Source organism: Schistocerca cancellata, chromosome 3, assembly GCF_023864275.1.
Source record: "Schistocerca cancellata isolate TAMUIC-IGC-003103 chromosome 3, iqSchCanc2.1, whole genome shotgun sequence".
Lineage (NCBI taxonomy): Eukaryota > Metazoa > Arthropoda > Insecta > Orthoptera > Acrididae > Schistocerca > Schistocerca cancellata.
The window spans coordinates 120,124,170-120,142,177 of NC_064628.1; the positions used below are offsets into that span (position 1 = coordinate 120,124,170).

An 18,008-nucleotide genomic window follows, 5' to 3' on the forward strand; every position below is an offset into this window, starting at 1 on the left:
ACACACAAAAAAAAGGGTTATATTAATGCACAGTCTAACAGGGAAGTGTTCAACAGTCACGAAAACATTACAGCAGCTGAAGGCCCGATGCACCAGCTTATATAGGCCTGTTTGCACATGGCACAGCACAGCTGCACTGTCTGTGCCACTGTGAGGCAGCCACTTTAGGCTGGCCATGGTGGCACACACTGTTCAACTATGGGCGCATGCCATACAGGGTTACAACACTTCTTCCCCCTTGAGGAAAACTGATCACCATGGAGATATCCCTGTCTTCATTGGAAAGGGATGACTGCTGGAGACGGCACCTTGCCATCACATGAGAATACAGTCTGAAATGGCACAGGCGTGAACAAGTGTGGTGCCCACTCCACTGCAAGAAACCGTAAAAGAGCATCTGTGATGGAGGTGCCATATCCTTGTCTACCTCCAGGTAGCTGGAAAGACAAACACAGCAGTGGCAGTGGGCCATGGAAATGGAGGTGGCCTGGCATTAATTACCCTGCCCAGTAGTGGTGGCACCCAGAATGAAGATGGTGCAGGAGCTGAAGGGGGCCAGAAAGGGTGCTGGAGGCGACTGCGGAGCAATGGTGTCCCTCACGTGTTGTTGGTCAAACACAGGCAGAGCTGGTCATAGTGGTACGACACCAAGCCATTTGAAGTGAGAACAACGCAGAGGCAACAGCCTCGGCAGTGATGAGTGACTTCCAGGATCCAATTAGGGCGCCAGCCAGACACACAGACACAGACAATGGAGTCTGGATGGAACCACTAAAAGGTGCACGCTGGCAGTTGGCTGGGCGTCGGCCAGAGCAGATGAAGCAGCGTAAGGGCTGGTGGCCATGCAGCATCTCTGCCAGGCTACAGTCACCAATGGGAGTGAACCTGTAGTAGCTCACAAAACTGTAAAGGGCTACCTCGGGAGAAGACAGTGTGATGCATTTTTTCATCTGAGTTTTGAAAAGTACAGAGCAGTCACTCCGCCTCATTAACTGACTGAGAATGAAATGGAATGGCCACAACATGTCAAATACCACACTTTGTACAAAAATCTCCAGTGTCTTCAGACACTAATTTTGAGATGTTGTCCATCACAAGCACCTAATCTTTGCCAGGGCTGAGACTGTAGCAACCGTGGATGTGGACAGGCAACAAACCATATACAGAAACTCTGAGAAAGCATAAACTACAACAATCCAAAAGGAGTCAAGGAATGGCCCTGCAAAATCAGCACAGGATGAATATGCTCTCAGAGCCTTTGGGGATCAGGAAACAGGGAAAGAGGAGACTGTGGTGCCGCCTGATGGGTGGTGCGCTGTGGGTAGGTCGACACAACATGCGTGATCTCCTTGTCAATACTCAGCCAAAACACATGGTGGCAGGCCAGCAATTTTGTATGAGAAGCACCACAATGGTCCAGCTGGAGAAGGCGTATGATGTCCCGCTGCAAGGTGGACAGGATCTAACTCTTGACAGTAACTCTTCAAAAGCCAATTGCACCAAAACATCAATAACTGAGAGTTGGTGTTGGAGATCATAATAATTCTGCAAAGAATCCAACATTCAGCCTGGTGGTTTATCTGGCTAGCCATGTTGGACGAATTGAACAACATGATGTAAGACAGGATTGGCCGCAACAGCAGCCAAAATCTGAGAACTGGTAATGGGAAAACCACCCACAGAGTTTTGGGCTTCAACATCTAAATGGATACACAACAGTTCATCCTGATCAGATGCTGAATCACGGCCAATCAGCTACTGAGAAAGAGCATCTGCATTAGTGCGTTATACATTGCTGAAAGAGACGCCACTGGATGGAAACGAGAAACCAGAGGTTTTTCATCAGTAATCAATTTAAATTTAGAACTGTAGAGGAAAACATAACATTTTTTGAGTGCTTTTACAATAGCAATGGCTTCTTTTTTCTATCTGGGAGTAGTGTTTTTGTGATCCAGAGTTTTGGAAGCATTCGCAACAGGGCATTTGGAGCTGTCCATGGATTTGTGTGCAGGAATGGCCGCATGACCACACCGCTAGGTGTCTGTGGCCAAAATTATATGCTGGCCAGGACTGAAGGTAGCCAAGCAAGGTGCTGAATATAGCAAGGTAAAAGCATGCTCGCAGATGAATGACAAGTGAAAAGGAACATCATTATATACGAGAGCTCGAAGGGGCTGGGCCACCGTGGCTGCATCAGGAAGAAATTTATGGTAGTACACAATCTTCCTGAGAAATCCCTGCAACTCTTTGACATTGGCAGGGTGCAGCAAAACCGTAATGGTGTCACCACCCTGGCGTAATGGCTCGATGTCAGCACATGAGACTTCGAAATCGAGACAGATGATAAGACAGCTGAAAAAACTGTGATTTGTCCAAGTTACATATTTAAAACTGGTGGCCTGTAGCACTGTAAACAAGGTACGAAGTTTCTTTAAGTGTTTTGTTTGGGAACCAGAGACCACAGTATAGTCCAGGCAGTTGATGTACCCCAGCACAGAGCCTGTGAGTTGCTCCACAAATTGTTGGAAAATAACGGAGGTGCTACCGACACTGAACATCACATGTTGGATCAGTATAGCCAGAAGGGGGCATTCATAACAAGGATACATCTGTAATCATCATCCACAGGCACTTGAAAACAGGCTTCTGACAGGTCTATTTTGGGAAAATATTGGCCCCCGGAAAGCCATGCTAGGAGTTCGTCCTCACGGGGTAATGGACAGGTATTAATAACAGACTACACCAAACAACGTAACTTGATTGAGTTCCGCTTTGACTTGATCCTGTAAAGCAATGGAGATTGGGCAGGCAAGGAAAAAAACAGGGTTGCATTGTCGGTTTCATTGTGACGTGATCCTTGAAATTGGTAGCTCACCTTAAATCATCTGAAAACACGGAGGAAAATTCTGAGCATAGTGCATCCAGATGATGGTATGGAACTTGATCCAATACCAGATGTACCATATTTACTCGAATCTAAGCCACATTCAAATCTAAGCCGTACCTGAAAAATGAGACTCTAAATTAGGGAAAAAAAATTTTCCCGAATCAAAGCCGCACCTGAAATTTGAGACTCGAAATTCAAGATGAGACAAAAGTTTTAGGCCGCACCTCCAAATCGAAAAAAAGTTGGTCCATTATAATATGAGACATAGTTTAGGTAGAATGAATTACGATACAGCTACAGTAGTTTGGTTCGAGTCGTAAGCTTAGCAGTTAAGCTTTACCAGGTAGCCATTGCTATGCGTCAGGCGCTCTGTCCGTATTTATACGGGTACCCTTCCTTTTTCACATGCTTCATCTGGTTTGAATTGATTGCTTATTTTTCTTTGATCTGATAAGTGCCGTTCTCTTTGTTATAGGTGTTTACGTCACTCTAAGCTGAAAATGCATTACTGTATTGTGCCATGAATTGTTTGTCGCTTTCTGATAATTAGTGTTTACGGCCTGTCGCCGCACGGCTTGTTTTTGTGCACGCTACCTCCGCTTCCAGTAAAAATAAATAAATAAATAAATAAATAAATAAATAAAATAAAAGGAATCATCTCATTAGCGAAACAATGGAACAATGGCAAATTTTGCTATTCGTTGTTACTTACACTGCTGCTTTCTTTTACAATGATCAACAAGAACCAAATAATAGACTTCGTATGATAGAAGATGTTCTGAACGAGAGTTTAGCGAAAATTTTTCTCCGTTTGAAAATCTTTGCAGACGCCTCTTTTGGTACATTACATTCTGCACCGAAATTAGAGTCATCTTACATTTAAAAATCTAGTCAATTGCCGTGCTTCATTTCTGACTGCATCACTATTAAGCATAAGAATAATACGGATATAAACATGACATATGTGTATTCTTCCGCGTTTGCTGTTGTCTCACTCTACTTTCGTAGTTTATTAGGCAGACAGGATTTAAAAGGGATAGCTGGAAACATGAAAGAATACATGACAAAATGTTTATATTCATATTATTCTTGTGGTGAAGAGAATACTGCATGTGATTCACAATTCATAAAAGTTCCTATTAGCAACCATCTCCTCTCACAGGTAGGAAAAAATTCAGAACGTAGAGTTTCCCATATTGACAAATATCCCAAAGAGTCTTGCCAGTCGGATTTTCATAGTACATTGAAATGCTGCTACATTTGAAGATGAACAATATGAAATTTGTATTTACTTCCGCTTACTTTGCACTCGATTCTAAGCCGCAGGCGGTTTTTTGGAGTACAAAAACCGGAAAAAAAGTGCAGCTTAGATTCGAGTAAATATGGTACTTTGCCAGAAATAGAGAAGCCAAAAATTTTGAAGACATCTAACCCAAAAAAGTTTATAGTGTTGGCATCATCCACCGTTAGAAAGGTCAAACAACTGCTTTATTCACTGTGGTGGTAGAAAACTGTCATAATATGGGTCTTTGTTATTTGTTGTAATTCAGCAACTGACAAGAAACAGGGGACAATGCCAGTCATCCAAGATCCACATAGGTTTTGATAACTTAACAAAGTGACTGTTGCACCCTTGTCTAATTGCATTTTTAACATCTTGTCCATAACACGTACTTCAATATAAAGTTTGTTTGGGGCTAACATCACTCGAGAAACATTGCTCGCATCCCTGTTAATACATGATGAATGAGGATGAGAGTTGGACACAAATGCAATATGTCACTGTTTTTTTAACGGCTGCTCATTACCCAATGCTTTGGGCACTTGACCCACTTATGTTAAACAAAGCAATAAGGGCACAATGGGAGAGGAGCACACAACTACTGTTGTGGTGTTAACTGGTGCTGCTGTTTAACACTGCACTGCCCCATGTGATATGGAGACCATGACTGCATGAGCTAACCAATAGTGGCTGAGGAGGAGATGCAATGGCAGCTACTTCACACCAAGCTTCTATCTCATTCCCTGCTTCCCTAAATGCTTCAAAAGACCGGGCAATGTTCACAACCTCTGTGAGAGAGGCATTTTCACATTTTAATGCATGTTCATGAACTTCTCTTTCAGAGTCCAGGCCTATCATACCATCATGAACCACTGAAACAGCATAGAATACTGGTGAGCTTCAGTAAAAAACTGGCAACAACGACTAAGCCTGTGAAATTACCTTTGTACATATGTTGCGGATGCTTTTGACAATGTTTGAACTCAATGTAAGCAGCAATAACAAAAGTATGTTTGCAATGATAACTAGAGAGCAGCTGACATTTCATCAAGTTCCTCAGGAGGAGCTAGGTGACACTAAATATGATAAAACACAAGGAGAAATCCATGAAAGAAAGAAAGCCTTACACATTTTGGGGTCTGCGCCAACAAAAGCTTGGAAATGTTGTAGAAGATGTTTTTCATATGCATCCCAATCCTCCCCAGTTCCATCACATGGAAGAAACGGTGGGGGTTGCATCAACGGCAGTGAACCCTTGTACTTCAACAATGCTGCCAGCTGCCAAGCTGTTTAGTGCCATGAAGACAGCCTGCTATTGGCTGGTGAAAGATTGCAGTTATTCAACAAGAGAAGTAGAGTTGATACATGGTGTATATGTGGACAAGGGAAAAAAAAAAAAAATCCCGTGTTTCCTGTTTAAAACACACACTTTTTCCTGGGTGTTTAAATGACAGTAAACTTTCCGTTAGAACTGTAAAACTTATCAGTCCTTTGAATAGTTAAGGTTTTATACACTGGTGTAGAATTTGCAGGCACTTTAAGCAACAACCCCCCCCACCCAAAGGAAAAAAAAAAAAACCAGTTTTGGAAAGATCTTCGATGTGCAGCAACATGTATGCTGCATATTTTCATATTATGAAAGTATGTATTCAAGTTCCACCAAACACAGCATGTTAGTTTCCAAAGGATTGGAATTGAGATTTTGATGTGCTTTTGTAAGCCAGTCATAGCTCATGTCACGTGATGTCGCCAGCCAATGATAGCAGATCCTCAGAGCAGACGACACGTGATATAGTCAGCCAATAGCAACATCTCTGTTAAGAACTGCAAACACACAAACAGGAAAAGTAAATGCTTTCAATTAATATACATAGTGTAGCTACAAGAAAAGCTAAGCTTTCACATATAATATTGGTCTTTTATGCATGTGTTACTTTAAAGTACATCACACAAACGTGCCACTAAAATTTTAAATAATGACATAAATGTCTGGTCTTCTGGGGTTGAGATTCTTCTAAGTGGCTGGAAGCTTCAAAAGAGAGTCAAACAGTCCTTGATTTAAGAAATTCAATGGACATTCTCGTATGCAACATAATTCATCTTGCATAAAATGATGTTTACTCTGAAAGTAAGGCTTTTCAAACAACCATTCACAGTATTTTCCCGCGACCTGTAAGAATTTGTTTCAGCAATTGTCAGAGAGCACCAGTAAACAGGCGTTACTGCTCATGCACAACTACCAAGATGTAGGAAGCCCATATGTTGATATGTATACAGCATTAAGAGATCTTCCATTACGTCAGAAATGAAATGGGACATCAGATGATACTCCGAGAACATCGGAATTTTGTAAATCATACTAAAATGCATAATTCAGCTTAAAGTGCGTAGTCGTATTCCAGATTCACAAAGATGTAGGCCCCAACCTCATATTAAGCTTGTAAGTGTGGTCACTGGGATGTAAATTTTCTTGGAGTACCAGTAGTGTATTATCTCATGTTTAGTTCTCTATTATGGCATAATGCCATATGTGCCAGAAGATGAAAACGTGCATTTGAAATTCAGCAAACAGTTGGAACTGGCCAAAGGTGTAGAATGAAACACTTCACTTCACATTAATTAACTGCCTCAGCGGGAAAGCTGCAGTTTGTATGAAAATGCTACGAGACGACGTGGCCATCTGGATACACTTTTAATAAGTTGTCTTGACCACACTTATTTTTCCATCAACCTTATGCACTCTGACTTTCCATCATTTTCACAGCCTACAAAAATACAACATAAAACTGGTATCAGACAATATGAAAATATAATACATTTCAGCATTGATAAGAGACATGTTACGACGACTAGAATGTGACTTCCTAGCTTACCTTTGCTATGTCAGTCATATTGTATTCATTAAGTGGCTGCTCAGTGCTTTACGCTGCATGGCACAACTTGAAAACTGTTGACAGCAGCATTATTATAACAGTTTCACAACCTATATGTATTACTTTATTTAAAAGTTGTCATTTTATAAATATTTATGGTCACAATAATTCAAACAATTTTACAGGATTTTTTAATATGTTTAGATTAATATTACCCGTTGACCCCTTCCCCTTCCCCTAACTGCCATATGGCAATCTACAATCATTTTTATTTACAAAAACAATTTTATCGCCATACAGCTACAGAGGACATGATGTACAGTATCTTAAGTGTGTCAACTTTAATCAATTCCTTTACAACCCTCTAGTAATCTATATAATTTTAACTTTCATTAAATATTTATAAACTTTTATCGATGGTAGTAATTTATGTGCTGTAAGTTGTAAATAAAACAAAAGACTTGTTTGTTAACTGACAGTCGAACCCAGCGCCAATCAGCGTGCCCTTCCAATGTATTAGAAAAAGAAAAATGTAACACATTGTTTTATAAAATAGTCCATTATTTACAAAAAGAAATGAATTATGAACAAAAAACCTGCTTGGTGTAACTCATTTCCAAACATTGTATGTGTGTTGTTGAAGTGGGAGGTCATAAAGTACAGGGTGTACATGAAGTCTGGGAACACTTTCAATTATTTACTACACAAGAACCAAATATTGTACAGATATCATACAAATGTCATTTTGAAGAGAAACTCTGAAAGATTCCTCCCCCCCCCCCCCCCCCCCCCCCCCATGTATACTGCCACAGCGTAGTTTGGTAATTTGCCGATAGTCAGCGCTAGTCGCAAACATGACGAGTTCAGGTGCAGAGTGAGCTTTCTGTGTGTTGGAGTTCGACAAAAACAAATGTGCTACAGCTGTCCAACGGGTGTTTAGAACCAAGTATGGTAAGAAGCCACCAACAAGGAAGGCCACTTACTACTGTCACAACAAATTCATTACAACGTGTTGCTTGGGCCCAGCAAAGAGAAGCGGACTGCCACAGTCGACTATGCCATGCTGGAACAGATATGGCAAGAATTCGATTACCATATTGATGTATGCTGGGTCACTCATGGCTTGCATATTGAATGCTTGTAAACTTTCTGAGTTTCTCTTCAAAATGCAATATGTATGACATCTGTACAATGTTTAGTTCTTGTGCAATAAATAATTGAAAGTGTTCCCTGACTTCATGTACACCCTGTAATATCTTTTGGAAAACATTGTAACTCACTCCCACATTGACTGATGAAATTATCTGATACATTGACACGATGAAAATTGTGATTGTAAACAGAAAAAAATTGCAGCGTGTACCAGGTATCGAGCGCCGCCTAGCGGTTTAGTCCACTTGGCTTCCAAAATTTTCACTTGTTAGCAGTTTGCACTGTCTCTTGCACAAGAATTGATGTGATATAATGTTTTTATGTGACTGGAATAGCAATGGTAAGCTAGGAAGCCACATTATAATCGTTATAACATGTCTCTTATCAATTGTGAAATGTATAATATTGTCATATTGTCTGATGCCAGTTTTATGTTATATTTTTGTAGCCTTTGAAAATGACAAAGTCAAAACGTGTAAGGTTGATGAAAGATGAAAGTGTGGTCAAGACATAAGTAAAGTTATTAAAAGTAAAATCAGTGGAAAAGACTAATAAATCAAACTGAAGTTATGTTTAAGTTACACTGAATCCCCTAGATTCACTCAACGGTTTCACTTTCTTGTGCACAATAGTGTCATTTGCATACTGTTCTAGATTACTGCTCACCAAAGATGAGATACTGTTTACACTTATGGCGAACAAGAGCACTCCATCCCAAGGACAACACACTGTGCACTGTCACTCAAAATGTCCTTGAGCCACTACATACTTGAAAACTTATTCTATTTACTCAGACCTTTGTTGGTCTAGGAATATGATAAATGCCTGTTGCCCTGCATCCATGGTGCACAGGAGGTTGGGTGTGGAAGGAGAACATTGTGTTTCGTGCAATCAATGCATTTTCAACCAACCAACAAACCAACCAACCAACCAACCAACCAACCAATCCATCCATCCATCCATCCCTTCCTTCCTCTGTGTGTGTGGGGGAGGAAGAAAGGAGGGGGGAGGGGGGGGAGGAGGAGGAGGAGGAAGAAAAGAAGTGAAGGTGATATGCCACACAGCAATATTACAAAAAACCAGCAAAGGAAGAGGACTGGTTGCAGGTGCAGTGTTCGATCAGTGGGTTACAATGATATTATACATGTAAAAATAATGAAAACATTAAATTTCATTATGCTAATGACAATGTTACAAGTAAAACAAACTTACTATATCCTGTGACAAAATGTCTTTGTACTTGAAATTGTCTAGCTTGTCAATGATGACATTTTCCAACATCTGACAAGGTTTGCAGAAGATGAATTCAAACTGAAGTATATTACACAGTTCATAGGCCCGCAGTATGATAGCTTCTTCAGATATCTGTTTTGTTTGTGGTGACTGACACTCCCATTTTATGAGAGAACAAAGGGAAGAACCTTAAAAAAGATAACAGTACAGTTACTAAATATTGAAAACACTATGTTAATTTGACACAATAGCATGTAATTACAATGTGCAAGACTTACTCACCTATTGCAGCTTCCACAGCAAAGAATGGAAGTAATGCACTGCTATAATAATACAGTTCTATAACATTAGGCAGCATAGTAACTGGCTCAATAAAAACAGTAGGTTCTGGTTCTGACTGGCCGTCTAAAGAAACCACTCGTCTGTCTTTTCTAACAAGGCCAGGACCCAGAAGTTCAAGCTGAAAAATTGATGGCGTGTAATGTTACTTCTGAAATAACAAGCCTACATCAATGAAAACAATCAAGGACACAAGTGAGTGAAGACCTATTACAGTCCACAATGTCAATGAAATTGAGATGAGTAAGTTGATTGAACAAAACAGAGAAGAGGCAAACTACCATTAGTTTATTTCACTAATTTGAAATTGTTGAATGTAAAGAAATATCAAAAGAGGAAGGTATTAAGTGCAGTACAGAAATCAACTCATGAAAACATAACTACAAAATTATGGTAAATGATTTCCATTGGAGGGTACAGGGAATAATTTTCAGATTTCTAACACAACAGGCAGCAATATTTCTTGTATACATTGTGAAAATGATGTCGATTTATTACACCCTGCTACATCCAGCATCCCACTACATCCATTTACAAAACAGGATGGCACAAATGAAAAGCTTAATCTGCCAAATATTTGACATTTTTTTTAGTGGGCATGTAGCAATGTACATCAACAGTTGTCCTAAAGTTGAGCAACTGATGTCTCAAAGGAGAGTGTTGCTTAGGAGGTATTGGTAACATTAATAACTTTGAGACATGTCTGTAAAGTCTGTGGCCAAGCTCTAATGAGCTGTCAACTGAATGGTGGGAACAGACAGAGGATAGACGGAGGGAAATCAGCACTATAAGAAGAGAGAGAGATGGGTGTTGGATGGGAGAGGGTGGGGGGAAGGAGTGAGCCACACTAAAATGATATAAGATAGGCAGTAAGATTAAGAATAATGTTAACAGAAGAATGAACCAGAAGCAACACATGCATTTTGCACGGTACCACTTGGTTTTAACCAGACTGAGTGCTGCAGTGTGGGCATATGAGGCATCAGCATCACAGGATGCTGAAACATTGTAGGTATATTCATTAATCGATAGTTTCACTTTCTGCCAGCAGGTGGAAAATATGGTGCTGTAAGCAGTAAGAATGTTATGTGAGTACAGAAAAGGGTATTATCCAACACATGATAACACATACTTCTGTCACATTTATTAGGATATGGTCACAAGTTACAACATATGTTCAATATAGTTGCCCAACTCATTAATATGCTGCATCCATAACATGGCACGGTCGACAGTTGCTCGTAACATATCTGATGTAATCAGAGAGATATGTCGTTGTATGCTGTCCTTCAGCTCAGGAAGAGCACAGACATATCGCTGATAAATGAGGTAATATCTTTCAGGTATCCCCAACCTTCAGGAGTCACATGGAGTTGGTCAGAGGATCTGGAAGCCACACTTCTTTAAAATACCTAGAGGTGATGTGGTCATTACCAAAGGTTTCTTAAACCACTTCTTTCATCTGGAAAGTGACATATGGTGTCACCCATCTTACATGAAAATAGTGGTGTGGACACAGTTATGTCCTTGCATACTTGCAAGGAGGCCCTTATGACAAGCAGAAGTCACTGTACATGTCATAGACCTGCGAGGTGTGATCTCTGTATTGAGAGTGGCTGGTGGGCCCCCAAGAATGCACTGTCAGATGCACAGTACTGTAAGGTGCTTAAAAATGTTATTAGGAAAGCGAAGAGTATGTGGTAAGCAAATAGAATAGCTAATTCACAGGATAAAATTAAAACCATATGGTTAGTTGTAAAGGAAGTGTCTGCTCAGCAGCACAAGGTCTACGATATGAAGTCAGTTCATAGTAAAAATATTTCTGTTACTGATATCGGGTATATGTACAGTATTTAACAATCATTTTCTGAGCATTGCTGGTGAATTAAATAGAAATTTAGCTTCTACAGAAAATCATATAACTCTCTTGGCAAATGCCTTTCTGAGACTGATGTCTGAATCCTCCTCTATGATACAGACAAGATGGATATTGCGTCAATAATTAAATCACTGAAGACTAAGGACTCCCATGGATATGATGGGAGTGCCTAGCAGAATATTAAAATACTGTGCTGCACATGTTAGCCCTGTATTTAGCTATATTTGTAATTTTTCCTTTGGAAATGGTCAGTTCCCCGAGGAAGGGATGATGTAGACGATTTTAGACCCATTTCTATGCCATCAGTGTTCACTAAAGTTATTGAAAAGGCTGTGTATGTAAGGATAATTGATCATTTTATATCACACGATTTGCTATAAAATGTACAGTTTGGCTTTAGAAGTCATTTAACAAGTGAAAATGCTATATTCTCTTTTGTCTGTGAGGTACTGGATGGGTTAAACAAAAGCTTTTGAACGCTAGGCATATTTCTTGATTTAACTAACGCATTTGATTGTGTTGATCACAAAATATTGCTCCAGAAGTTGGACCATTACAGAATACGGGGAGTAGCTCATAATTGGTTCCCCTCTTACTTTAGCAACAGACAGCAAAAGGTCATTATTCACAATGTTGAGACTGGCTGTGATGTGGGTTCTGAGTGGGGTACGGTCAAGTGGGTGTGCCCCATGGATCAATGTTGGGGCCACTCCTGTTCCTTACTTACATAAATGATATTATTGTGGGTAACTGTAAAATATTTCTGTTTGCTGATGACACTAGCTTGGTAGTAAAGGATGTTGTGTGCAACACTGGCTCGGCTTCAAATAGTGTAGTTCATGACCTAAGTTCATGGCTTGCAGAAAATAAACTAACACTAAATCACAGAAAGACTCAGTTTTTACAGTTTATAACACACAATTCAACAAAACCTGACATTTTCATTTCATAGAATGGGCATATGATTACTGAAACTGAACAGTTCAAATTTCTAGGTGTTCAGAAAGATAGTAAACTGTCATGGAAAGCCCATGTTCAGGATCTTGTTCAAAGACTTAATGCCGCCATTTTTACTATTTGAATGGTATCTGAAGTGAGTGATCGTTCAACACGAAAATTAGCCTACTTTGCTTATTTTCATTCGCTTATGTCGTATGGTATGGTAACTCTTCCCATGTTCAGATATGAGTGGTTCAGTCGATAAGTGGTGTTATTTCTTGTTAACAATATTAGCTTATTCCCACGAATAAGCAGCTTTCACTCAGTCAATAATTGGCAGAAATCAAACCTGCATTTGGATCGGACTTCCTTAACTCTTGTGCAGCATAGTGTGCGGTATACTGCTGCATCCATTTTCAATAAGCTACCACTCAAATTCAAAAACCTTAGCAGTACTCCACGAGCTTTCAAATCGAAACTGAAGAGTTTCCTCATGGCTCACTCTTTCTATTCTGTCAAAGATTCCTTGAAAAATTAAGCTGGTTCCTGTTGTATTGTTGACTGCATTTACTTATGGATGGACTTTTTTCGGTTTCATAAACATTTTATTTTTATCTGTTATTACTTTTATGTTGTAATTTCATGTACTAACATGTTCCATGACTTTGGAGATTTGCTCCTACGGAACTTGACAAATAAATAAATTCTGGAACCACCACCAACTCCTGCTTGCTAGTTGCGAGCTGTAGGGCTGGAAGTAGCTCACAGAGGGGACGGACGCTGCACAGACGGAGGTGCAGGAGCTCGAAACAGGGTACTGCTGGGCTGCCATGGGATGCAACAGCTTCTCCACATCCTTGGACTCCACTGTGCCATGGAATGGTAAGAGCACTGGTGCTACCGGGAATGGTTGCAAAGTTGGAGACCCCAGGTGCTGCAGTGCCCAATGAGGGGATGGGCGACTGCTCGGAGGGGCCACTGTGGGGAGGGGGGGGGGGTGTTGATAGGGGAGAGGGGGGGGGGGGGCTGCTGGGTCACAGCAGACATTGTCCTCCTGCTGATGGCCGAGCTGATGCAGTCGTCGTCTGCCCCAAGTCCTGGATCATGTTGTACCTAAGACCCTCTTCTTAAAAAGTCAGTGTGGTGCGGGGAAATGAAAAGGGTGGGGGTACCAGGGTGGGTAGAACCAGAGGTGAGCAAGAAAGGACAGGAGAGGATCCATCCACCACTGGGGCCACTGGAATAGCTGGAGGGGATGGCGGTGGCCCCTGTCCAGCAATGCGCAGGCAAAACTGGTTGAAGTGGTGGGCAACATGTCTGTCCCCCAACTACAGCATAAAAACCTTGTGGCCCTATTACTGCGGGATGACCAAATGCACATGCCCAGACTCCGAGGCTGGGCAGGAATTTCGGCACCAGTTCTACAGGCCTCAGGAGCGGAGTTGGCATTAGCAGGTGAAGTAGTGTGCAGCTGGTGGCCATGGAAAAACTCTGCCGGACTCTTCTCACCCAAGGATGTGGCTTTGTAAGAACTTAAAAATTGACTGATAGCATATGCCGCTGGACGGTCATCAATGTACTTGAGAATTTGAGATTTAAATGTGCACACCAGATGCTCAACTTCACCATTCTATTACAGGTGAAAAGGTGGGTTCCAAACATGTTGGATGCAATTTGTAGCACACAAGTTCCTAAAGATTTACAACAGAAACTGAGAACTACTGTGTGTTACAAAAGTCTGAGGAGGAGTTTCAATGGAAAAGATTTTTCATCAGGCCGTGATGGCAGTGTCCCCTGTCATGGACCTGAGGCTGACTAGATATGGGAAGTGGGGAATATGTATAAGTCAGAATGAGCCAATCTGTTTCTAGAAAAGGGGCCAATGAAGTCAAAGTGGACATATTCCCAAATGGGACTGCGGATTAGGCAGTAGAGAATCTTGGGAGCCACTTGCTGATCAATACATCTGTTGCATGATTGTACCATCAGCTCTAAGTGTTTTTCGATTCCTGGCCAGTATACAGTGTGGTCCATTGATAGTGACCGGGCCAAATATCTCACGAAATAAACATCAGACTAAAAAACTACAAAGAACGAAACTCTTCTAGGTTGAAGGGGGAAACCAAATGGCGCTATGGTTGGTCCGCTAGATGGCGCTGCCATAGGTCAAACGGATATCAACTGTGTTTTTTTAAATAGGAACCCCCAATTTATATTACATATTCGTTTAGTACGTAAAGAAATATAAATGTTTTAGTGTTGGACCACTTTTTTCGCTTTGTGATAGATGGCGCTGTAATAGTCACAAACGTATAAGTATGTGGTTATCATGTGACATTCTGCCAGTGCGGACGGTATTTGCTTCGTGATACATTACCCATGTTGAAATGGACCGTTTACCAATTGCAGAAAAAGTTGATATTGCGTTGATGTATGGCTATTGTGATCAAAATGCCGAATCGGCTTGTGTTATGTATGCTGCTCAGTATTCTGGACGACATCATCCAAGTGTCCGGACCATTCGCCGGATAGTTATCTTATTTAAGGAAACAGGAAGCGTTCAGCCACATGTGAAACGTCAACCATGACCTGCAACAAATGATGATGCCCAAGTATGAGTTTTAGCTGCTGTCGCGGCTAATCCGCACATCAGTAGCAGACAAATTGCGCGAGAATCGGGAATCTCAAAAACGGCGGTGTTGAGAATGCTACATCAACATCTATTGCACCCGTACCATATTTATATGCACCTGGAATTGCATGGCGAAGACTTTGAACGTCGTGTACAGTTCTGCCACTGGGCACAAGAGAAATTACGGGACGACGACAAATTTTTTCCACGTGTTCAATTTAGCGAGCGTCATTCACCAACAGCGGTAACGTAAACCGGCATAATATGCACTACTGGGCAACAGAAAATCCACGATGGCTGCGACAAGTGGAACATCAGTGACCTTGGCGGGTTAATGTATGGTGCGGCATTATGGGAGGAAGGATAATTGGCCCCCATTTTATCAATGGCAATCTAAATGGTGCAATGTATGCTGATTTCCTACGTAATGTTCTACCGATGGTGCTACAAGATGTTTCACTGAATGCAAAATAGTGATGTACTTCCAACATGATGGATGTCCGGCACATAGCTCGCGTGCGGTTGAAGCGGTATCGAATAGCATATTTCATGACAGGTGGATTGGTCGTTGAAGCACCATACCATGTCCCGCATGTTCACTAGATCTGACGTCCCTGGATTTCTTTCTGTGGGGAAAGTTTAAGGATACGTGCTATCGTGATCCACCAACAACACCTGACAACATGTGTCAGCGCATTGTCAATGCATGTGCGAACATTATGGAATGCGAACTACTTGCTGTTGAGAGGAACGTCGTTACACATATTGCCAAATGCATTAAGGTTGACGGACATCATTTTGAGCATTTATTGCATTAATGTGGTACTTACAGGTAATCAAGCTGTAACAGCATGCGTTCTCAGAAATGATAAGTTCACAAAGGTACATGTATCACATTGGAACTGCCAAAATAAAATGCTCAAACGTACCTACACTCGGTATTTTAATTTAAAAAACCTACCTGTTACCAACTGTTCGTCTAAAATTGTGAGAAATAGGTTTGTGACTATTACAACGCCATCTATCACAAAGCGAAAAAAGTGGTCCAACTAAAACATTCATATTTTTTTATGTACTACACAAATATGTAATAAAAAAATGGGGGTTCCTACTTAAAAAAAACGCATTTGATATCCGTTTGAACTATGGCAGCGCCATCTAGTGGGCCAACCATAGCGCCATCTGGTTTCCCCCTTCAAGCTAGACAAGTTTCGTTCTTTGTAGTTTTTTCATTTGACACTTATTTCTTGAGATATTTGACCCGATCACGATCAACGGGCCACCCTGTATACATGGCATCATGGCAGCATTTTTTGTTCTGGATACCCTCCCAGTGGTCAGAATGTCATTCTGTAATTGGAGGGGAATGATGATTCACAACGACACATGTTCCATAACCACAAACACAACTCCATCTACCAAAATCAGCTGTTGTTGTAGCTGAAAATACAGATAAATGGAATCTGCCTTCCTTTGTGGCAGCTTCTCTGCCCTCCCCCCCCCCCCCCCCCCCCCCAACCCCCTCTCCCTGACCCAACAGAAAGTTCCTACAAACGTTGTAAGACAGGGTCTGCACCCATGCATTTGCCAATATTGGAGGTGCACTGACCGAGAGCTGACCCTCCTCAGTGAGGTAGAAACATAGACCCTCTTCTTTGGCAAATGACAGATCAGGACCTATTGGTAGCTGAGAGAGAGTATCTGCATTTGCATGTTTATCTATGGTACGAAAATGAACTTCATAATTGTATCTACATAAGAAGAATGCCCAGCACTGCAACTGGTGAGCCATTTTGTCAGGGTGCTGTGATGAGGGTCTGAACAGTGAAATGAGCAGCAAATGGTCCACTATCACATGAAACTTCACCCAAACAAAAAGATGTGAAATTTCTTAAGTGCATATGTAATGGCTAATGCTTCCTTTTCAATTTGGGAATAATTCCTTTGAGCTGTCATTGATGTCTTGGAGGTGTAGGCTATTGGTTTCCCACGCCCATCCAGTTCCATTGTCCGAGGCATCTGCCACCACTACCAACTGTTCGCAAGGCTGTAAGGTAGCTAAACATAGGGCTGAGCAAAGGCAAGTTTTCTAAGTTTGAAATGCAGTTTTGCAATCTTGTGTCCAAGCAAATGGGGTGCTCCCTTTTTGCAGTTGGTTCAATGGATGAGCACTCTTTGAAGCATTGGGGATCAACTTCTTGTGGTAGCAAAACATTCCTGAGAAATTACGACAGTTCCTTGACATTCTTCAGCCAAGATAGTGCTGTGATCACTTCCACAACAGTGGTCATTGGTTTGATGCCTTCATGCAAAATTATTGAACTGATGCCTAAAAGAACTGAGATTTGTCAAGATTACACTTTAACCTTTACTGTGGAGTGTGTGAAAGAGCGTACGCAGACTGTGGAGATGCACCTTGGTACTATGATGCCCTCAAGATAATTTATACAGCATGGTATATTTTGCATTAATTGGTCAAGAAATTGATAAAACAGGGTGGGGGCACTGGCAATTCCAAATACTAAGCACCTCTATTTAAATAGGCTGAAAGTTGTATTGACTACCATGAGCTGCTGCAATTCTCCATCAAGCAGAAGCTGCAGGTAGACTTCAGCCATTAATTCATCCAGACGTAGTATCAGATATGAATCAATGTGAGCCTGTACATTTATTGGCATTCTAAAGTCACCAAATAGTCACAATTTTCCAGTTAGCTTCTTGATGACTATGAGTGGCAATTCCCTTTGACTAAATGCAGCCAGTTCAATGACATAAAATTGTGTTGGTCTATC

At 41.2% G+C, this 18,008-nt stretch overlaps 1 protein-coding gene across 5 annotated transcripts in view; it reads right to left on the minus strand.

Moving 5' to 3' along the window:
* LOC126177135 (glycerol-3-phosphate acyltransferase 1, mitochondrial) overlaps positions 1–18,008 on the minus strand; it is a 406,498-nt gene that overhangs the window by 42,439 nt on the left and 346,051 nt on the right. For all 5 annotated transcript variants that reach the window (XM_049924403.1, XM_049924404.1, XM_049924402.1 and 2 more), the window contains 2 exons: positions 9,710–9,887; positions 9,407–9,615 (listed from right to left, as the gene is read on the minus strand). In XM_049924403.1, the coding sequence (XP_049780360.1) occupies positions 9,407–9,615; positions 9,710–9,887 (387 nt within the window). The remainder of the gene's footprint in view (positions 1–9,406; positions 9,616–9,709; positions 9,888–18,008) is intronic.